This window comes from Papilio machaon, chromosome 19, assembly GCF_912999745.1.
Source record: "Papilio machaon chromosome 19, ilPapMach1.1, whole genome shotgun sequence".
NCBI classification, from domain to species: Eukaryota; Metazoa; Arthropoda; class Insecta; order Lepidoptera; family Papilionidae; genus Papilio; species Papilio machaon.
The window spans coordinates 2,511,022-2,535,476 of record NC_060004.1 but is presented as its reverse complement, the minus strand read 5'-3'; the positions used below and the strand labels follow the sequence as shown (position 1 = coordinate 2,535,476).

The 24,455-nt window shown below is 32.2% G+C and overlaps 1 protein-coding gene across 1 annotated transcript; it reads left to right on the top strand.

Moving 5' to 3' along the window:
- The first annotated feature begins 6,260 nt into the window (after positions 1-6,260).
- LOC106721259 (putative fatty acyl-CoA reductase CG5065) lies at positions 6,261-23,783 on the top strand. Its single transcript, XM_045682339.1, has 13 exons — positions 6,261-6,476; positions 18,474-18,687; positions 18,974-19,131; positions 19,677-19,767; positions 19,973-20,118; positions 20,632-20,741; positions 20,860-20,943; positions 21,113-21,221; positions 21,395-21,471; positions 21,654-21,816; positions 22,591-22,741; positions 23,152-23,258; positions 23,567-23,783. Exons 2-13 carry the CDS (start codon positions 18,490-18,492, stop codon positions 23,658-23,660), a joined length of 1,488 nt encoding a protein of 495 aa, XP_045538295.1. The 5' UTR covers positions 6,261-6,476; positions 18,474-18,489; the 3' UTR covers positions 23,661-23,783.
- The last annotated feature ends 672 nt before the right edge of the window (positions 23,784-24,455 follow it).

Sequence of the window (24,455 nt, the reverse complement as noted above, 5' to 3'; positions counted from 1 at the left end):
AAAAAAGTCGCTGCGATTATCAAGATGGCGAAGAAAATGTTTACCGTTGACATTTTGTAAATACACCTCGATATGCCTGGACTAACCGATTAGACAACTCGCTTTATAGGTGAGTGTACAGAGCACGTGTTAAGCAAAACTCGCAATACAAGGTTGCAATTTTTGTTTCAAATATTTGTGTTGCATTGTGTACGAAGGGCCTAAAAGTAAAAAATGTAATAACACGTAATAAAAATTAATAGTTACCAATTTTATGTCGAAGAAATGAAATGAAATTTGCCGCTCACTGCCCTTCGATTCATCGATAATATAATTTTGTTATCTTCACCAATAATTATAAGGAGAAGATTATTTTTTTAATGTTTATCTTATGTTTACTTTACTTTATTTTTTTATGTTTTTTTATTATTAAATTCAAAAACTACATTATGGTTTGCAATAATTCTTTCAAAATAAGAATGCAACATTTTACCTTAAAAATTTTCCACTCGTTCGAATATGGTATGATTCGGTACTGTATATAAATAAAAATCAATGTTTGTTTATGCTCTAATCTACAATTTAATTTGAAATCTAAAACCTTACCTTAACGTGCACTTTGTTGTGTAAGCCAATATTGTCTGTTATTGTTTTGATATATCCCTATAATATAATAGGACAGTAATTTAAACAACGAAGTCTAGCAAGTAATTTTGTAAATATTACCTAATGCCGCTGTGCTGTATTTCAAAAACCGATAGTTAAAGTAATACCTATAATATGAATTATTTTACCGTTTTTCTTCACAAATTAAACAACCAAGTGAGTTAAAAGATTTTTTGTCGTCTTGTCTCGTATTAACAACAACAACGTAACATAAAAATTATCAATTTTCACAATCAAAGAGTATATAGTAAGTATAGTCTAGTAAACTAAACTAACGACAATTTGTCATAATAAACTAATATAAAATCTAACCTGCCAGCAACATTTAATATTTTTCTTCTAACTTAAAACCTTTTTTACCTTTTTATAACCCAACTTAATTTTACAAATATTTTTTGTCAGTTGATATCGCTACTGTAAAATTCCATTCCAACCGTTTTAAAAAACAGTTTTTTTTGTTCAAAGGTATTTTATTCATGTCCTTTAGATTACTTTCCCTTAAATGACCTTTACTTTACGAGACTTTTACTTTACAGCTCCAAGAAAAGGTTAAACAGAACAAAGAGTACGTTTAGCTTTAATAAATCCACTTAAATTGATGATAATGGATTGGTTTCAGTCGAAATTCCTATTTCATATGGCAATACTGATTAACAGCACTGGAGCATATTAGTAAAGAATAAACATTTTGTCAAAATTTATGTGTTTGTCAAGTTATTTGATAGTATACGACATCGTTTCACTTTTCCATAACGTCAATCAAATTTGTCAAACATGTTTGATCGTTCTCTGACTTTAGATAGGTCAACATCCTCCGATCGAGCGAGTTGCTTATATATTTATCCATTAGCTTCAGGTTGAGATAAATTGACACGTGTATATTCAGTGCAGGTGTGACCTAGTTTACAAAGGACCTTAGTTACATTCATAGTTATTGACGATTGCGATAAGATCTATGACTGTCTATTAAATCTATTCATTATACAATGTCCTAGTTGAGTTCTGTCAAAAATTATGTAAAGCATAAATAGGCATAGAAAATTATTTAAAAGAAAAAACTTGAGAGGTGTCAAGGGACACCGGGATGGAACAAAGTTCCTTTCGATTAATTATTGAAGGAACCAATGTTTATTCTATGAATAAAAAACTTAAGTCTTCACAAGAAGTATATTTTATTTCTATGAATTTTCGTTATATATTGTCACGTCGTTGCCATGGTGAAGTAGCGCTCATTCGTCGTTAACATACTTACTATAGCAAAAAGTGTCGTGACAACTTTTCGTAAGAATTTTTTCCGTCTAGCCCCCTTTCACAACGCGCGATAAGGAACTTCGTTCCAAAAACATCAAGAAAATGACATTGACAGGAGGGCGTAAGTGAGCTATCATAATTTAGTCTACATTATTCACACCGGGTCAGATACATTTGTCGGACTATAACAATACAACGCAATACAAATTTTGTTTATTTTAGACAGTGAGCAAAGATACGGTCAGCGATAGCCGGATATAATTCTTTGATAGTTGAATAATCTGACAAATAAGGAAAGCTACTGATGTTACCGTTTACTCATAGACGCGTCTGCTAATATTTGTTATGTATACACACTATCAGGGTCATTAACTGGGTCATATTTGATTTATTTTAGGTCAAAGTCACCAAATGCAGTACAATATTGGCCTCATAACAGTGACGAAACAAAAACCTGTTGAGTATAAACCTAACCGGTCTTTAGGTTGTGCTGTTGTTTTCAAAAATGTATTACAAGTAAACTTTTATATACACGCTGTGTGTTGTTGCGGTACTGAATTCTGAACTAGGAAAATATTATCAACAACGACAATGTCGCTGTCCACGGCGTGACGTCACGCTTTATTATAGTATTTCGTCACATTACCGTATGTCACATTTGGACGATTTTAATTTATCTTATATGTAAAATTCTCGTGTCACAGTTTTCGTTCCCGTACTCCTCCGAAACGGCTTGACCGATTCTCATGAAATTTTGTGAGCATATTGAGTAGGTCTGAGAATCGGCCAACTTCTATTTTTCATACCCCCTCTCCCATTTTTTTTTAACTGCGCGCGGACGGAGTCGCGGTCGACAGCTAGTTTTATATAATAATTCTTTTTGTTTTTTGTCATCTTTGTAACACTGTTGTCCACAGTTGTAATACACGAGCCGATTGTGGGTTCGACTGAAGTAACACCTTGTATCAATACATATTGTTGTCTCTGTTTTATCACAGAAAATGAAAGGGATGGTAATAAATATTTAAATAATTGTAACTTTAGAGTTCGTGGGTATTTAGTTATCGCATCGATGTAATAATGTATCTTCTTTACAGTTGGTTTGCAATGTGTATAATAAAATAACTTAACCTAAAAATTTTACGTAACGGAGGAGGACGGACTTTTCTCAAGAACCCTATATTTTACAAGTTATTTAAATAACCGTTTATTTTCTTATTTAAAAAAACTTGAGAAATATAAGCTGAAAGGCAGAAAATACGATTGGTCCTAAATTTTATATCAATAAGTTGATTAAAAAACATAATACGGGAAGTAACATTTTAAATAAGAATTAAATGTTAATACATGTGTTTGTTATAATATTTAAAGGTTACTCACTACAAGAATGTTTTTAAAAGTTACAACTATCGATTTAAAAGTTTAACACAATATTATGAGTGTAAATTACGGTCAGTTCAGTTCAGTTTCTTGATTATGGCTCTCCCTCAGCGGATTGGGCCAGTGTCGAGTGAAAATTACAGAACCTACTATGACAAGAGATGAAAAAAGTGTGACAGGAACGCGTCAAATGGTAAGTAGTTGCTTCTGTCTACTCTATTCGGTTATTGGATGTGAATATACATTTTAATATAGTATACGATTTTTAAAAATATTAATATGGATTGATGGATTGCTTGAAATGTGACATGATCAAGAAATCAGAGAGGGATGAAAGATATAGTTATTTAGAGGATTTAAACTAGAGCGCCGACCCTACTTTATTGTAATATGGACAGGGACATGATGATGGTATACAATTTTTAGCCGACTTCAAAAAGAAGGAGGTTATCAATTCGACTGTATTTTATTTTATATGTTTTACCGCGTAACTCAGCCCCTGATGGTCCGATTTTGATAAAAAATATTTTAATCGAAAGGAAGCGCTTGCAGATGGGTCCCATTTTTTTTAAATAACTAGAAGACTAGTAGATTTTTATGTAGAAATAACGCATGAATACTCGTACATGTAAGACATCGTGATCAAGCGCTTCTTGTCTGTTCATTTAAAAACAATGTAATCTCAGATATTCGAAGAACTACATTGTAACAATACTTGTTTGTACCACGTACAATTATTGTATTGTTTTGAAATTATCGAAGCCATTATGTTCCATAAGTAACCTTGAGTTGAGAAAAACGTGTACCCTAACCGATCTAATTACGATCGAACCCAATCATCAATCCTTAAGACCGATCTCTCTATAATTTTATTTACTTCATATGCTACTGAAAAGAAAATAACTTCGCATGTACTTTTGCCCTCCAATCCAGATAGGTAAGTTTTTTTTATTGTTTTTCAAACCTGTTTATTAAATTTGTTTATAGCAATCCTTAGATCGTTTTTGAGGCAAAAAATGGTTAAAAATATAAATAAATTACGTTAGATAAGTAACAATGATTCATAGTCAATTATTGGGTTTACCCGTTAGCAATAAGATAATTAAAAATCTTTTTAAATCACGTATCAAATTGTATATAACAAGTCAACTTATATTATTTTTATTATGACAATGCATTTGAATTAATAATCTTCTTTTATTACATTTTCTTACTTTCATTTCTATGTTTTCAACATTATTCTAAAAAAAACTCTTAAAATTAATATACTGTTCTGATTCGATCCGTCGACCTTTAAGTAAACATGAAACAAAGCAGTAACACTTTCACTACAACTTCGTGTGAATGTCCTCTATCGAACAAACCTATTATAGTTACCATGAAGTACCACTAATACTGTAACGTAATTTTACTAATAAATGAAAAGCTTTAGCTGGATGGATGGATGGATATTTATTAGAAGATACCTACACAACCACTAAACGGATCCCGCTGAAATTTGGCACGGATGTAGAACATAGTCTGGAAGAACAAAGCCTACTATTTTTTTTTAATTCATATGCGACAGCTAGTTCTAATCATGTGTAATGTCAACCAGTCCGTATATTCCTACGCAGTTGACTAAAACCTATTTACCCATAACTTGGATAGGCTAAGCCTCACAGTGGGGACGAAATCGTCGATAGGCTTTTATTAGAAAATTTGGCAACTTTAATGTAAAAGATAATAGAGACAACTCTTCTCTCAAACCGTGTCGTACAAATACCAAAGAGATAATGCGTGATCTTTTCACATTTTACACAACGTATACAACAAGATTGATTATTCCTTGCGCCATTCTCCAATCGAATCGTTTGCAAAATTCTGCCAAACATTCACCAGATATTCGTCGGATGATGAAAGAGAAATGCAGAAAACATTGACCTGTAAATAAATAATTTAATGACATATTTCTTTGTTGACATATGATTATAACTGAAATTTGTGCATAAGTAAAATCCATTGTATAAGGTTCCTACTTATATTGAAATTTTATAGATGAGCTGAGATAAATTTTATAGATACTGCAGCTGAATCGAATTTAATAAAAAAACTTGAGAGGTGTCAAGGGACACCCGGATGGAACGAAGTTCCTTTCAATTAATTAGTGAAGGAACCAATGTTTATTCTATGCATAAAAAACTTAAGTCTTCACAAGAAGTACATTTTATTTCTATGAATTTTCGTTATATATTGTCGCGTCGTTGCCATGGTGATATAGCAAAAAGTGTCGTGACAACTTTTCGTAAGAATTTTTTCCGTCTAGTCCCCTTTCACAACGCGCGATAAGGAACTTCGTTCCAATAAAATGACTTTAGATTCTTATTCAGGTTATGCTAATGATACTTCGCCTATGCTCCCACCTTGTTTGATGGTGACGGCGGTACTTGGGGTAGAACCACTCCTAGTCGCCGCTCGAGATGGGTTCCGCTACGTGTTTGGTAGCGTGCTGATGCCTACTCGAGGGAAATACTTTCTACGAATCTCCTATTCTACGTGACTCACTGGGGTCGCAACGTTGATGCGATGTGAAGCTGCGATGGAATAACCTGCATCTCTAAAGGTTGTAGTCGACAACAGAGCCTAAGAAGTCATGAGATAAACATAAATTTATTAAGATTTTTTAGTATTTAAATTTTAAAATTATTTTCTGTTCATTTTTATCTCATTGTCGTAAGAGTTGTTAATAACTTGTTTAACAAGCTTGCAATCGTTCCCAGAATGGCAATGGTCGTGACAATGATGAATCCGTATTGCACAACCCCCGCCAAAAGAAGCAACCAAAAAAAAAACAATAAATTTCACTCATCCGATGCGCATACGCAACAAAAATACGCAACATCTACTCTCGTAAATGTAAAATGTCTAGTAATTTCATTGATATTTAAAAAAAAAACATCAACACGGTGTCTTGGTAATAAGGGTCGCTTCTTTGAGTCATCAGTTAGGCCCATAAGACGGTGATTCGCAGTCGAAGATTGAGTCGTTCTCTCGGACTCGTATAGTTCCAAGATCATGCGCCATTCTCTGTCGGGATGTCGTAGTCAACGGTTGGAGTAACAGATTCTTTTGTGATTTTTGTTGAACTTTTGGTGCTGTGTTTATAAAAAAATAGTTGTACTTGTGTGTGATTAAATTTTTCGCTTCATATTTTCAAAACAGTAAGTTTTTTTTATTTGACAATTATGTATAAAGTTTTTTTAAATATTATTTTGGAAAAGTTTTTTTTAATGAAAATATTTTTATTTAAAAAAATAAAAAAAGTTAAAAAATACCATTATACTTATTAGGCGGTCAATTGAAATATGTATATATTTTCTTAATTGAGTTTTTGTATAACACCCACACACAAATTTAAAAATAATCGTGACTTTTTTTGAGATAAAGGTTTAAACAATGTTTTGTATGTACAGATAATATTACCCTAATTATAAACAAAAACTGTACATATGCAGACAATGTTTTCAAAGAATTAATTAATTCTCATTACACAACCGTTCATATAATTATAGCTCTTATTTCAAGGCGACACGGTCTTGAATGGCAAATGTTGCACAACCAAACAAGAATCGTATGAGGCACGTTGTTGCAATATGCGAATTTTTTTTAAACTGTTATTTTATGTTATAACACTACTATAAAGGATAACTTATTTCTTAACATAAACTACTAAATTATTTATATTGTATTTATCTGAATATAATAAGGGCCGATGCTACTAGTACTGCTATTTTTATGTTCAAAAATTTAAATGCCGAAAATTTAACAATCAGATCTTAAGGTTAACATAATTTCAATCGGATCAAGTATTGGATGAAAATCTTTTATATAAAAATGCATTAGTCTTTAACTGAACAGTTCGATTGTTCAGTTAAAATTGTAGGTGTGTAAGAGTTTAACATAATTTAATATTTCTATTTCATTGGTAATTATAGAAAATATGTGAGAAGTTTGATAATGTAATATACTCGTACATTATGATGTACATAAATGATTCCAAAGTTCAAAATGCAAAAATTAAAATTGAACAACTACGTAATAGATCCCACAGAGATCGTAAAACAGTCTAGAAAACGAAAAACATATGAATAATGCATGACATAATGATTAAAAACAGACAGAGGGTCTATCTAGAATATTTGCGATATTTGTTTTCGTAACGTCATCGAAAAAATATGTCAAAATTTGTATGAGTTTTGTCATTATACTTTACGCCCTATACGGGCCGGTGTACATATCTAATTCATGTAGTGTAGGAATAAAAAATAACTAAACACATATTTACATATTTGCATTGTCATAATATCAAGTAACTTTGCAAATGATTCTGTTAAAGGAAAAATATTTTTCGTCAGAAATTGTCATTCTTTTCGACTTTAATGGAGCGAATTTAAAAATTTCATTTCGTAAAGCTCGACTACGTTTTCGTAATAACACAACTTTTTTTGCAAAGATTTTATAATTTCATTTTTCCTAAGAAAATTTCCCATTGCAATATAAATAAAAATTGAAATATTTTAAATAATTTTGCAATGGCTTAATTAAATTCAAGTTTTGCAAGTTTCGTATGTGTATTTGTATTAATTATATTTAATGAGTTATTTACATAATGTTCTTACATTAGTCTTATAGAAGTAACTAGCTTTTACCCGCGACTCCGTCCGCGCGGAATAAAAAATAGAAAACGGGGTAAAAATTATCCTATGTCCGTTTCCTGCTTCTAAGCTACCTGTCCACCAATTTTCAGTCAAATCGATTCAGCCGTTCTTGAGTTATAAATAGTGTAACTAACACGACTTTCTTTTATATATATAGATTTAACAATTGAATATATGACTTGTAAATTTTACAATAACATTTTATTACATAATTGCTTTTCTCTTTTTTGTGACAAAATGAGACTATTTTCTTCTCAGCCACGTAACGCCCACTGCTAGGCATAAGCCTCCCCAAAGATCGCCACGTTGCAGACCCATCGGTCCTGTGCAACCCTCATCCAGGATGCGACGTTAAAGAAGGCGAATTCTTTTTCTTCCCACGTTGCTTCTTGACAATATATGTGTGAAGTTAGAGTAAATAATTAAAATAAAAACAAACTTTTCTTTTGATCTTGTTAATAAAAAGGGCTAATAATTTAAAATTAGACAAAGTACTCATAAAGAAACAAAACTCGATGAGGTTATGATTCATTGCAAAGTTTCTATAGCCACCTTCCAGCTTTATCACCAGATAATCGCAATATTACATTATCTCGACATTTACACAAGTTTGCAAAATATCTGCTCAATTAGTAAATGGAAAGTGGATAAAATTTAATTTGAATTTGATGTCAAACAACATAATAAATAACTTAATTAAGTTACGAAGTTTGAATATAGAACGCAGAAAGAAAAAACCGAAAAACTGAACTTTAAATTGTATGCAAAAACAACAAAAGTAACGTTTAAATAATCATTAGGACAGAGATAAGTGACCGGTCTTCCATGTAAAATATACTAAAAGGCCATAGACCTTTGCCTTACGCATATGCAGGTATTTTTTAAGCGGCAACAACCTCGTGGTGTAGTTGATAGATTGCAAAACATAAGGTAGTGAGTTTGACGCCTCTATAATATTTTCATATTATTTTCGAGTATCATTTTCTAGCAGCTTAAGTAGTTAGTGGAGTTAAAAAAATATCAAATAATAAAAAAAATGTTAGAATTGTTTTAAATAGGATTTCAAATGTGGTTAAGATAGGATAGGAGTACCAACTTATCAATATTAACCTAAGCCTATGATATTCCTACATAGCTCGTTGACCTTTGTTTCAGAAATCATGATTACTTAAAAATGAATATAATTATGATGTTACAACGAAATAAACCTTTAGCGGGCCAACGTTGTACAGCCCTGCGCACAAATTAACCAATGTCATTACAACAAACAAGCTTTAATGACGTACCACGAAACGCTTGAATCTTTTTGCCGAGTGTATTTTACGGGGAAAGTGTTACAGCATACAATACAATGATCATAGTTACAAAGGTTTCGAAAGAGTCTTTACAAAAACATACGGTTTAAAAAGGTTAGCAACTATAGTACTTGGTGTTTAAGTTGACAGACATATGTTTAAGAAATAATTAATTTGATTAGACGTATTTTCAGTTAAAAAAAAATTAATAATTAAAAAAAACTATAGTTATTCTAATTTGTAGATGGAAGTGAATTTAAAATGTTGTATCATCCTATTTTTCTTTTTTAAAATTAAATGTTGAATCAAATTACTAAAATAATATTATATTTATCTCCTACTAGTATCTCCAGAAAGGCTGCATGGATATCGGTGAAATTTGGCATAGATGTAGAACATAGCCTGGAAGAACGTGTAGGCTACTATACTAATAATTACATTTTGTTTAATTCTGCGCGGCCGCAGTCTCGAATGACAGCTAATAATATTATTATTACATAGTATAAAACAAAGTCGCTTTCGCTGTATGTCCGTATGTATGCTTAGATCTTTAAAACTACGCAACGGATTTTGACGCGGTTTTTTTTAATAGATAGAGTGATTCTTAAGGAAGGTTTGTATGTATAATAAATGCATAATATAGTAGAGAAACACTGATAAATTTAAAGGTTTCTAATGTGAACGCTGTGAACGTTGTGTATAAGGACATTCTGTAGTAGGTATATTTTGCATTGCACCCGTGCGAAGCCGGGGCGGGTCGCTAGTAATATTATAAAATACAAAAGTTAGAATGGTACGGATGACTATATAACTTCAGAACAACGTTTGAACGGATTTAAATTTGGAACAAAGATCACATATTATGTTACACAATTTTCTTTTTTATCTCGCAAAGTTTCGTACAACAGCTAGTATATAACGACAGACGAAGACAAAATATTTTACGTGGCTCTAACCGTGATATTGTACAAAATGAGCCTCTTACAACGCATTGTACAAAATTCACACCATCATTCTAATTAGACGAACAAATTACATTATATATTTTGTTGACATTGACACACAAACTGATAGTGAATGAAGCATGAAGACACTATTAGACTTTGTTGTTTCTTAACGTAGAAAGTATCGTTCAAAATATTTTGTTACATTACAACAGACATGCGCAATTTATTACAGTCTAGTCAACTATGTTTGGATAAGGAACAATAATTAGCAGTTTAAAAAGGAAACTATGGCCGTTTAAAATCTGTACGCATCGGAATGTATAGCCTTCGGATTCTACTGCCGAAACAATACAGTTTGACACTGTTGAGATATACAAGTGTTTTAACCCTTTGACCGCCGGTGATTAATACTATGAATGTCAACATGGTTATAAAACAGTATTTTTTACACGTAAAAAGCTATATTATAGATAACACTGGAGTGCCTGATCGAAAGAAAAAAAGTAGTATCTCGTTCACTTGAAGGTACACTTCAATACATGAAGGTACCTATAACAAAAAATTCCACTTTTAATTTTAAATTTTGATAGAACGTATCTTTTGTGTGCGGGAGTAACGAAGCCTTTTTTGTATTCCACGCTGACGAAGTTGCGGGCATTTAGTTTACAATGTAAATATTCGTAAGATTCATCGTGACAGGCCTACATTGATTTACACTTGGCAGAAAATTTTGATGTAATGGGACTAAATAATGATGAAGGTTATATTTGCGTTAAATATTTATTTAGACTACTGTCAAGACCACTGAGAATTTAATGACATTGGTAAATATATTAAAGACAAGTTAATTAAATCTTACTAACAATCTTTTGTAAATTTTGTTTTTGTAAAATGTATTCTATAGAAAATAAGTTATAGTATTATAAGAATATGGTGAAAAAATATTTAAATGCAAATATTTAGATGGATGGATGGATAGATGGATGTTTGTTTGAAGTTATCTCCGGAACGGCTCAATGGATCTTGATGAAATTTGGTACAGATGTAGAACATAGTCTGGAAGAATACATAGGCCACTGATTAAGTTACTACTTAACTATAGCTATTACATATTAAGTTTTTTTTTTATTTCGAGCAGACGGAATCGCGGGTGACAGCTAGTAGTTTAACGCATGGATATAAATTAGTAAAAGGTTTAACTTAACGTAAAATTAATGTTAAATGATCTATAAATCTATTCTTATTGCTGTAAATAAAATGTTGCGCTATGTACTAATTAGAAATGTAAATAAAGGAAAATTTAAAAAGCATAATTTGAAAATGCTATCATATTCAATGCGATAGATTATTAGTTTTGTTTATTGCTAAAGTACTTGTAACCAGTTATGTTAATTTTGCATAATGGGAAGAATTTTCCCACTAATGTGTCTAAAAATCTAGAAAAACAGCGATTAGTTAGATACGTAACATGTCATTTGCGGAGGTAATTTCCGTCGAGAGATCGGAAAACACATTATGTGCCGCAATTAATACGTTACACAACTAGATTACAATTGGTTGGCAATACCAATTTATTTGTATCAAGTTCCGATGACGATGATGTAGAACATAATCTGGAAAAACACACATTTATTAAAATAATTTAATGACGCGCGGACAGAGTCGCGGGTTACAGTTTTAATACAGTTATAAATACTAAGTAATTGACAATATAACAAACAAAAACACCTGTATTAAAAAGCAAAACAATATTTCCTTCATTATTATTAACCACACAACTTCAGTACTATTTAATTATTTTTAGTTACTTTGTGTATACACTAAGGGATTCCGTAAATAATAAATAAACGTCTTTGAGTACTGCATTAAGAACATTTATTCAAGAGTATAAGTTCGAATGGATTCCATGACCATGTTATAAGCCAATATCCGTCTACTGTGTCAAGTGTTTGCTGTTCAATATTAGCCTTCGTCATGTTTCGTCAGCATTTCGTCACAAACGTCCGTGGCAATTGCTTAAGGATTTGTGCTAATCAATAATTTGCATAAGTGTGTAATTTGTTAATTTATAAAAAGAAAAAAAAAACAGAAAAGTATTAAATCTATGTCTCCAAATAACAGTCGGTGCAAAATAATCCGCGTGGAATTAAAAAAAAATCTAGTAATAAATAGGCTATTTATTGCCACCTTGCCACCCGGGGATAGTGTAGCTTAAAACAGTAAAATAATTTTGTAACCTATTCAATGTAAAGAAACATTCAAATCGTTCTTCTTTACCAATATTTTGTGAACACGGTATAATATTTACGTTGCTCGTACCGAATATGTAATTTTTATATATTTGTACATATACATATAAGACTATCAGCGCTATAACTAGACGTCTAGGTATGCACGGAAAATTGTAAAATTAAGTGTCGACCGTGGCTTTGTTCGCGGCGTATAAAAATTTAGTTAAGCCATACATATACTTGACAAATAATATATTGATAGATAATATATCTCTATTATGAAGTTACACAAACATCCAGACATTAATCCATCCGTCTAATATTTGTATTTATAATTTTGGTAAAACTAAGATATATATTTAATTTATCTATTAATAAAGTTGCGTGTAAACCGAGAAAAAATAGGTTCCCATGTTCTCTCCATCCAACCCAACTTCGTAAGCATTGATATAATCTTGTAAACAATGATCATGGGAACTGAGAAATGAATACTTAACTACATGTCTAGTCATCTAATCAAATTGCGGCATAGTATGAGATATATTAAAATTATATAGTTTCGTAAAAAATACTTTAAAAAAACATAGGAGAATCATAAGAAAGTACGTATTTACGTAAAATCGTAAATTAGAAACGCAAAAACAAGATTGAGCGTCTAATACGTATGTTTGTAACACACGCTTTCGTAACGTCATCGAACAAATAGTCAAATTTTGTATGCGATTTTTTAGTTATGAAAAAGTTCTCACGAATACTTATGCTAAGCCTTCTGCACTATAAAAATAATTAAACGATAGGCAACCCAGTATAAGGTAAATATTTTATTTCCAAATGAACACAAATATTAGTGTTTTTTATAAGAAAAGATTGCGAACGAGCGTGTAGCGATTGGTATATCGTATATCGGAAAATAGCAAAGCGACCGCTGCCGGAAGTAGTATTCATTAAGTTAATTTAAAAAAAATGAACAAGCAATAAAATTAAGTTAACAAATGCTGGTAGTTTGTTTTGCTGATAGTTGAACCTCTGGTTACCTACATATTTCTTTTGTTTTTTTTTTATTATGGACTAGCGATGACCCACGACTTCGTTAGCACAGATTTAGAGATTATCCGGAACAAACGCGAACTTGCGGACAGACTTATATACAGAAAGAATTTTTTTTATAAACTCGTATAACTTCAAAATTTCATGGTTTTTACTTTTTTTATATTTCATAGGCACTTCAATGTTATTAATTATATAGATATATATTAAAAACAAGTATGTATTTAGTGGTCAGTGTTTATAACAATAAACCAGTTTCGTACATGCACACATGTACCTCAAGGTCTAGGGCTATGCATCATCAGTCGTGTCTAAAATACACAATGGTGCGCGGAACTATGTACATATATATATATTTACTCTTTACATGACCATCAACTTAGATATTTAGCATAATTAAATGATGTATATGGATTTGGCAATCTCAATCTTCGAATAAATATTTGCTTCCTTGTTAAAAAAATATTGTTATTATGCTCGCAGCAAATCTTTAACTGCTGTCGAAATAAGTCATAATGTTAGGCTTCCATTGTCGTAGTATTCAAATAATATCTTACTGTTATGTCAGTTTTTTTTAGATTTTACAATATACGTACAATTTTATGTGTTTATACATATTATTCTTTACGTTGTATTACTTAGTAATATTACTCTAAGTACAACGACCGGTGATCTCAGCGTTTATTTGTAATATAAAGGTTTGATAGAAAAAGCTGTTGTAAAATCCTCAGTACAAACAAAAGAGTCTGTTTATACGAGATTATACATCTCATTAAAGATAATTGAAAAAAAATATTTTGAAATGACAAGGAAATTTTGTTTACCTTTGGTAAAACCCGCAAACGACGTCATTTCTGCGAAGCGAATACCGTGCGTAGTACGACTCTAATTTAAAGTCAATGTCAGAGTCACAGCGAGGTTGGTTCGTTTGTAACGGATTACAATAATAATAAAAAAAATCCAACAATCAAGAAAAGAAATTGAAGTTAAGCTATTTTTTCGCATTTCGCGAGAATGTATGTGTTTATGTACATGGCTACAAACCCGGTCATATTGGAATACAAACAAATGTATGTACATTTCAAAACGATGTATTAAGGCGGATTCCTGAATCCGCCTTAATACATCATCATAGGCATAGTATATATTTAGGTATTATTGAAGCGGCTATCATTGAAGTGAGATATTAGTTATGCCCATTAAAAATACATCATGGCAATATTAATATAACTAAAGACAGAAATAGTACCAAACGTTTTTTTTTATATATATCCTGATATCCTGTATATATAAAAAAAACGTTTGAATAACTACTCTATCTCACTTTAATGATAGCCGCTTCAATAATACCTAATTATATACTATATGCTCTAACAATACCTACATAATTTACGCGATTAATGTAACTTATTTTGTATAAATTGATCACATGTATAATGTAACACCTGAAATTACTATACAACTTATATATTTAATTACCAGCAAAAGTGTTATTTTTTTCATGAATAAATACAATGGATTAAATACTAAATGTGTTATAGTTTATTGGATTATTAATTAAAAGTGGATTTAAATGTATTTTTAACTCGTAAGTTAAGAATGCTTACTTTAAATTATTTTTATAGTAATATAATTGAAATAACTTTTTTATTTTTCTTATAATAATCTTACTAATATTATATATGCGAAGGTTTGGATGGATGGATGGATGAAATTTGGCATAGATGTAGTACAAAATCCTGAAGAACACATAGGCTACTTATTAAGTTAATTCCGCGCGTAATAGAAAAATTCGGTACTGTTTGTTAAAAAAACAATTTAAATTATAATTAATCGTATTCTAATAAAGCTAAAAAATTGCCATGTCATCATTATAAATCATAAAAACGCCGTTAGGTTTGTTAAAATGTCTGTATCAAATAAAATGAATCCGCAATATAGAACTTTTATTGTGGTTCTTATATCTGTTGAGGTCTAAATGTACTAACATGGATGAAATACCGCATTAAGAGTGATTTAATGGACATTAAAGCAGTCTTTAATTGCCGATATCTTAAACTTAAAGTACACCTAGGGACACTCTTATTAGCCACTCAACAATTTTGAGTCATCATCAACATCAGTTCACTATACGTTCCCGCCGAGCGGCTCAGAGCCTACCCCAAATTAAGGGTGACTAGGCCATTGTCAACCACGCTGGCCAAGTGCGTGTTGGTTGACTTCACACATATCATTGAACTTCTCAGATATGTGCAGGTTGCATCACAATATTTTTCTTTTATATTTACCAATTTTTGTTTATTTACTAATATTTGTACCATTCCAAATAAACTTGATGTTCGTACTATGGTTTACGACAGTAGAATGAAGTTATTCGAATTTCGAATTCACAACTACGTGATCATAAATCCGTACCCTCAACCATTAAGTTATTCGATTCGATTCAATTACATTAAATAGCCTAAATAATTAACAAAGCGAATTAATATTGTGTTGCCCAACTACCGACCTGCATTAAAAACGTATTAAAATAGAAGTTAATCTGACGTAAGAATTATATCATTTGAAAATATAATGTAAGTCTTCAAGGAAAACGCTAAGTTCCGCCTTATTTATAATCTAAAGATGTGTTAATATGTAAACGACGTCCTACAATATATGCATAGTAATATTATCTTGATCATGTCATAGCCTCTAGCCTTTTTAGTCAACAGTTTCTACGTTACTGAGGGTTTCGACAGCCGTCACACTTTTATCATATATATCTTTGTTTATTTCCCAATACATTGTGAGCGATTACAATTAACCCCAATCAGAATATGAATATTATTACATTTCATTTCAATCAAACGCCCTAATTAAGTAATAAAAATAATTTTCTTTCAGTAATTTAATAGTAATCCTTACTTCTTTACAAATATTATAAATGCGAAAGTAGGCAAAAAAGCGCTGTAGGCAGAGACCAAACATCTACATTTGGCGCGGTCCTGGTGTCCTTCTCTCTATATTCTGCTACATCCATACATCAACGCATAGTACGTCGGTTAAGAGTCTTTCGAAGTCGCGGGTACAGCTAGTTATAATATAAAGTTAAGGAGCATTGTATCGTAGAATTCAATAGTCGTGACACTTATGTTTGCCACAAATAACCACAATCATCAAACATCTACCACTCACCAAACACAAACGTTTGCATTTCGGTAACGAAATAGACTTCATACAACAATCGTCTACTATAGCTAATTATAATTCTAATTAATACCGGTGATATTGATTCAAGTTAGGTTCACAAAATTGATTTATTTTTCCTATTTAAAAAAAAACTAATCGTTGCCCGTGGATATATAAAAATACAATATAAGTAAACGCCATTTGTTTCAACGACCGTCACTTGCTCTAGTCTAGACATGGTTGCGATGTTCATAAAATATTATTTACAGCACCTGTCAACGCCTTTAATTGCGTCGTTTATATTCAAGATATAAAATGTAAGTGTTTCGCGAAGACAAAAAATGCCAAGGTCCGAATTACGCCATGCAGTGTTGCCCGAGGCGGGGTCATAACCATCGCCTTGCCGACTTGGTGATCAAATACTGCTTTTTAGGAAAGGGTCTCCTCCTTAAAGATATTTTAGTGGGATAAAATAACTGACGTCGATATGTTTACAGACATTATCTTACTAATATTACAAATGCGAATGTTTGGATGGAGTGATGGTTGCATAGATGTTCGTTAGAAGGTATCTGTAGAATTGCTCAACAAATCTCTAGGGATTTAGAACATAGTCGATCAGAACACATAGTCTACTGATTAAGTTTCTTTTTTGTAATACCGCGCGGGCGGAGTCGTGCGACAGCTAGTATCTATGTAAAAGTTAATGTTGTTATGTATTATAGTAAGGGTATATGGAATCGCCAGGGTAGTGGATGAATTATAAAAGAAATTCGAATTCTTTTTGCGTCCGATAAACTTAAAACGTTATGTATTTATGTATGTAATATTATGTATGTTTAGGTAATATTGTATGTTTTAGGTAAAATTTAATAGAACAACTGCTTACGTTTTTTGTTGTTGGACCCTAAAACTTTTCAAAATAAATCCTTATACAATAAATGAAATTGTCAAACAGTGAAATCTGTACAATTAGTAAAAATATATTTCGCGAACATTATGATTGAATGAGAGCGTCGGTGGCTCAGGGGTTTCAGCACTTGACTTGCAATCTGCAGGTCCTGGGTTCGAATCCCGCCATGTACCAATGTGTTTTTCGATTTTCGATTAACATATGTACATTTATCCGACGTTCTTACGGTGAAGGAAAACATCGTGATGCAACCTGCACATATCTGAGAAGAAATTCAATGATATGTGTGAAGTCAACCAACCCGCACTTGGCCAGCGTGGTTGACTATGGCCTAGTCACCCCTAACTTGGGGTAGGCTCCGAGCCCCTCGGTGGGGACATATAGTGAGCTGATGATGATGATGATGATGATGATGATTGAATTTCTTTATGTATTTGCATTGAAATTAAAAAATTTTGTCTGTTTGTTTTTTAAATTATTCTGCTATAGTAAAGTCGCAGGAAACCGCTAGTGTGTAAATATAATTTCACATTCTCATTGAATGCAAATATACCTATGAATATTTATATTCCAAAATAATTCATTGTAAAAATTGAATGCACATTTAGAATTTTATTTAAAGGAAAGCTTATATTTTTTTGTGTCTACTGAAGTGACAACGACTCGAGGTTTCGGAACCAATCGGTACGAAATATATATTTTTTTAATTTAAACGAATTTTATACAAGACCATTTATGTACTTAAAAATCCTTTTTGGATATACATTGATTTAAAATTAATGTCACATCTAATTACGATTGATTAATATAAAAACTATATGTGCTGAATGTTTTTAAAACTTTTTAAATTACTTTCGGCAGTAGCTTTGTTCATCGTTGCTTTTCTTTTTTTTTAGAAAAAAAAACGTCATCATGACGCCATCTGTTGGCGTGTCTGAATTTTTCGCGGGCAAGAAGATATTTATCACAGGAGCAACTGGATTTATGGGAAAAGTTCTGATAGAGAAACTCTTACGATGTTGTCCAGATATAGACAAGATATATTTGTTGATGCGAGCCAAAAAAGGACAGGGAACTAAAGAGCGTCTTGAGAATTTTATTAATTGCCGTGTAAGTAAAATGTCATTATCAAAAATTTAAGTTTCAAGTTTTATCATTCTTCCTTGTTTATGTTCCCACCATCACTCCGCATAATATCTCTATACTGCGGTATCCTTTTCAATTTCAACATTATTACTGCAACTTTCAAACTACTTATTATGTATTCATTCAGAAATTTATCTCTTTTTATTCCATCTTAACATACTCATGTAAGCCACAAGCAATCTGCTTTCATCCGAAGCCTTGGTTAAATTTTATTTAGTTATAATAGTTTTCATATTTAATATGTTTCCAGATATTCGACAAATTGCAAGACACGTCGCCGAAAGTGTTTGACAAATTGCAAGTGGTGCCGGGCGATATTCTGCAGGATGAACTAGGCATATCTATACCGGACTGGGAGGAGCTGCAGAGAGAGTGTCAGATAGTGTTCCATTGCGCCGCTTGTGTCAGGTAATCACAATTATAAATAACTATCGTATCGTTTTGTTGAAATTTTTTTATATCTTAGGTCTGCGAATATCGTTTGAATCAAATGTTTCTCGAAAAGTTGAGCAAAAGAGTCGGATGCTATTATGTTATTGGTGTACAGACATCGTTCGAATATTTAAATTCGATAAAAAATTAGTATGCGAACGATTTATTCGGGACCTTTCGAATTATCGAATTCGAATATTAAAATACATAGTATCCGGAACGAATAATTCATAAGTTCGGATTACTCGCACACCACTTTTTACTTTAATAGCTGGACTCAATATGGACACAAGTTGTGTCACATTCGAATTATACTAGACACATAAAATGTTAGAGTATTTAAATGTTGTGTCACACAACATTTAAATACTCTAACATTTTATGTGTCTAGTATAATTCGAATGTGACCATTTACACTGCCGAAACACTTACGAAAATCATTGTCAAAATTTTATCATTTATCTAGTGGAAACCCATGCTAATATAAATGCAGTAAAATGTAAGTAGTTGTTTATTTTTAGATTTGACATGTTCATTCGTGATGCCGTCGCAATGAACACAGAAGGGACGATGAAAGTGCTGAAATTAGCCGCCGGCATGAAGAAGCTTGAGGTATGCCTTGTTCCTATCAGAATAATACAACCATAACAGTCTAATTACAACAACAACCATACCCATAACATTTTCAATCGTGTACAAACTGCATCACTTTATTTCAAAACTTGGATTAGCTTTTATCAATTAGCCTATCATTTACCTCCACTTATCAGATGGCTCTCTCACTCTATCTGATGTGATAGCTCCATGATATTTGCAGGTGTTCCTGCATGTGTCGACGTCGTATTGCCGCTGCGAGCTACCCGTGCTGGAAGAACGCCTGTACCCCGCCCCCCACCGCCCGCAGGATGTTATGCACTGCGTTCGGTGGATGGATGATGATCTACTCAAACACCTTACTCCTAAGTAATTTATCTCTGTACATCACTTCATGCCCTTCATTAATGAAGATCACGATCAAATGCTTTTAATGACGTGTGGATAGCTCGCAATCGCCACACTGCTCTGTCGTAATGCCGAGACTCAGTATTTCTTGGACTTAGTCAGACTAGCTCGTAGGTAATTTACTAAGCGATAATGACAACAAGATGAGATAAGAACTTAAATGACGTCATGACTAAGGATGAAAACCCATGGACTGGGTAGCTGCGACACCAAATTGGAGTACGTACGGCGAACGTCGACTCCTGTCGCCAAAGACCGATTGAAGAAGACCTTACGCTAGAATCTAACGCCTAGAACTAGAAAGGTGTAGGAACCTTTCCAGACGTTGCGAGATATAGAATAGAAATAGTTACATCCACCTCCTTGAGACACAAAGTAACAAAATAAAAATTTACATCCAGTCCTCTTATTTTTCTCTACGAAAGAAAAGACTTCGTTGGAACCTATTGATAATTAATTTATATTACGTTGCAGATTAATCGAGCCTCAACCAAACACTTACGCGTACACAAAGTCTTTGACCGAAGACTTGGTTTCCCAACACGTAGGAAAGTTTCCTATTGCAATTGCTCGGCCTTCTATTGGTTAGTATTAAATTCCTCTAACAATAAAATAAACTAAATAATAGTTAAAAGGCAGAGATTACTTAAATCAATTACATTATGTTGAAAGATCTCTGTCTCATATTTAAACCGTTTTCAGTATCTGCAGCACACAAGGAACCATTGCCGGGATGGGTAGACAACATGAATGGACCTACAGGTCTACTGGTCGGCGCAGGAAAAGGTAAAAATAATATACTAAGCCATTTAAAGACACTAAATAAATACTTTATATGTCTTAAACATTCTCGAAACTATAATGCATTGTAGGAAAGAATTGTAGATAGATCGCGACCCCCACGAGTGAGAAAAAGTTCGACAATTTCTCTAATTGGTCGTTTTACAAATTCCAGGTGTAATTCGCACAATGCACCTCAACGATTCGTACCTCGCCGACATCGTCCCAGTGGACATAGCTGTCAATGGATGTATATTACTAGCTTACATAACTGCTATTGAAAAGTAAGTTAAACTTCTGAATAAGTTGATACATTTCACAACTTATGCCTATTAAGTATCGATTTTTTTGCTATAAAATGTATGACAGTAATTGTCATACTTTATCATCGGGTGTCATAGTGATAAGAATTCCTCCCTATATTGATGTTAACTATTAATAAACAATTATTTCACAGACCAAAGGAAATCAGAGTATGCAATATTACACAGTCAGGAATTAATCCTCTCACTTGGGGCCGCGCACTCGACATGGGTAATAATTTTTTCTATAACTATTATAATAAAAGTTCTAGGTATACTAACTCGGCTGAACAAGATCTTTATATTCCCGACTTTTATAGCCAAATGTGGCAAATGAACAAGCGGCCCTGAATTCACGAAAACAAGACAAGATCAAGATAACTTTTGTAGTAACTATCCTATTTAATAATTTAGGTCGAGTCCACGTGCAGGAGTTTCCATTCTCGGTGTGCCTCTGGTACCCGGGCGGCTCGCCGAAGAGTTCTCGCATCCAGCATCTCATAGCGCTATTCTTCACGCACTTCCTACCTGCATACTTCGTGGACCTGCTTCTGTTCCTTATGGGAAAAAAGACTTTGTAAGTTAAACACAAGTATTATAAAAAATGAAGTCAACTCTTAAACAAATGATTTAGTTTAGTTACTTTTTTTTTGCAACAATGACTTCATTGACATCAAATTTTTAAAAAAATATACCTGAACTAGAGTAAATGATTATGAAATCATGATTAAAAACAAAACACGTAATATAACTATAGGAAGGTAAGAATGGAATTGAAAATTAATAAGCGGTAATTGTGGTATAGAATTTTAATAGGACAAAAGTCGATTAAATATATTATAATTCTTGTGCTTATTGCTATATTACACCCAAGTATACACGTGTAACGTCAGTTTATCCTCGGCTCACTATATGTCCTCACTGAGGGCCTCGGAGCCGACCCTAAGTTAGGGGTGACTAGGCCATAGTCATTCACGCTGGCCAAGTGCGGGTTGGTTGACTTCACACATCATTGAATTTCTTCTTAGATGCGCAGTTTGCATCACGATGTTTTTCCTTCGCTGTTAGAACGTCGGATAAATGTGCATATGTAAATCGAAAAACGAAAAACACATTGGTACGTGGCGGGATTCGAACCCTGGACCTGCAGATTGCAAGTTAAGCACTTAACCCCTGAGCCACCGAAGCTCAGTTACATATGTTCAATTCGGAATATCACAAACATGATTTTGTGTATTGTTTATTAAGTCAAGACACGCTAGTATATCGATTGATAAACTAGAAATCTTCGTCGTGTTTATCGTCAGTCCGGCTTTTTTTTAATTATTAATTTTATTAACCTTGTCCACAGTATGGTGAAAATACAGAAGCGTGTCAACTACGGTCTGGAAGTGCTGCAGTATTACACGACAAAAGAGTGGTACTTCACAAACGATTACTTCGTTTCGTTACGAGAGAAGATATCCAAACAAGATAATGATACCTTCTACACAGATATGAATGTAAGTATACCAGTTCAAGAGAAGCTCAGTAACCCAGGGTACGAAAAATTTTACAATACTACCCGCACTTTAGCTGGCACTGTATAAAAGAATTTTCTTATTTCTGTCGTACTAACAGAGGTAATTGTTTTGTACGAATGCTTTAGCAATGGAAACTCATGTAAACATTTAGCATATTTCTAAATGTTCCATGTGTTTATATTTTTATTCATGTTGTAAAATTTATCATCTCCCTGTCATTATCTCACTCACGTGGGGTCAGCGACTCTTAATGATTTTGTTTTACGACTGACTGCCTGCCTGTCGCCAATTCTACTTGGGAGAAAAATAACTAGTAGATAAACTACTAGAAAAAGAAATTAATGTATTTTAGTAAATTTCATGCTAAAAATAAATATACTATTTTGCAGGTATTGAACTGGAGTAAATACATAAGAAATTACATAAAAGGCGCTCGAGAGTATTGTTGCAAAGAAGACCCAGCTACTTTACCACAAGCGAGAAGATTACATAAACAGTAAGTATTTTGATACATTAGCATCAATAGTTTAATGGTAAATGATATGGACTCTATGACATCTATCACGCGGTAGTGGATTTAATTTCCACATACTGTGGTAGGCATTGGGCAAGCCAATAGCCAGTAGACAGGCATAGGCTGATGTTAATTTGTATTTAACTGTTAAGTGATTAAATAATGATTATTGACAAGCTGTGATGTAATTATTCGTAGTTAACATTATCCTCGTTGAGGTCAGAGTGAAATTTCTATGATTTGTAGTAACTAAAGTTTTATGTTTTAAAAATAGTTTATTTTCATTTCAGGCTTTACTACTTGGACAGAGCGGTGCAGTTCATCATTTATTCACTCCTCGCTTACTCTATATATTATTATTTTATACGAAAAATTTTTAGTTAGATTTTTTTATATATTAAATTAATGTACTTATTAATTTTCTTCAGCCATTTTATTGGGCAGGTATCGCAACGGCCGGCCAATTTATTATTTCAACCAATGACATTTCAATATAACTAAAAAAAATAAAAAAGCAAATTTAAATAAATTAATATTTTTATATATATTTCCAGAGAAACTTTTACTCGTCAATCCAAAGATTGTTTTAATATTTCTTTGTAATCATAATGTATTCAGAATTTGGAAACAATTATTAATTTTATTGACCTTTGTTCATCATTACTATTCATGAAAACAGGCAACTAATAACAAATTCAATGCATATTAAAATACTTAAAATTGTAACTTGAATTACAAAATATAAGTACATTATATCATTACATTTTTTTTGTTACTTAATTTGGTACAATGTGAAATAATTCAAAGATGCACAATTAAAACCGGTTATGTCCTGTCCTAATTTAAAAACATTTTTTTAATGAGGTAAAATGTACTTCATTGTTGGTAATATTGCTAAACTTTAAACAACTAGGACATAACCAATTTTGATTCTATTATCTTAATATGTTAACTAAATTGACTTAAAACAACTCTTGTACTGCAATATAATTAGATATTTATAAGTGTAGGAAGAATTGTACGGTCTAAATATATTTCAAATACTAATTAACATTTTAAATAGTTTTAATAAAACAGACTGGAATTTCATATTGATTTCTGGGTGTTTGTTATTGTTATTAATTTAACCAATACGGGAATGTATATGACGCATTGTTAATCTATGGAATATAAAATAAA

Excerpts from the sequence above, each read along its gene's own strand:
- LOC106721259 (XM_045682339.1), top strand. The coding sequence starts at position 18,490 with ATGACGCCATCTGTTGGCGTGTCTGAATTTTTCGCGGGCAAGAAGATA. Across the intron at positions 20,119-20,631 it reads CTCAAACACCTTACTCCTAA|ATTAATCGAGCCTCAACCAA; the intron begins GTAATTTATCTC and ends ATTACGTTGCAG. Across the intron at positions 22,742-23,151 it reads CCTTCTACACAGATATGAAT|GTATTGAACTGGAGTAAATA; the intron begins GTAAGTATACCA and ends ACTATTTTGCAG.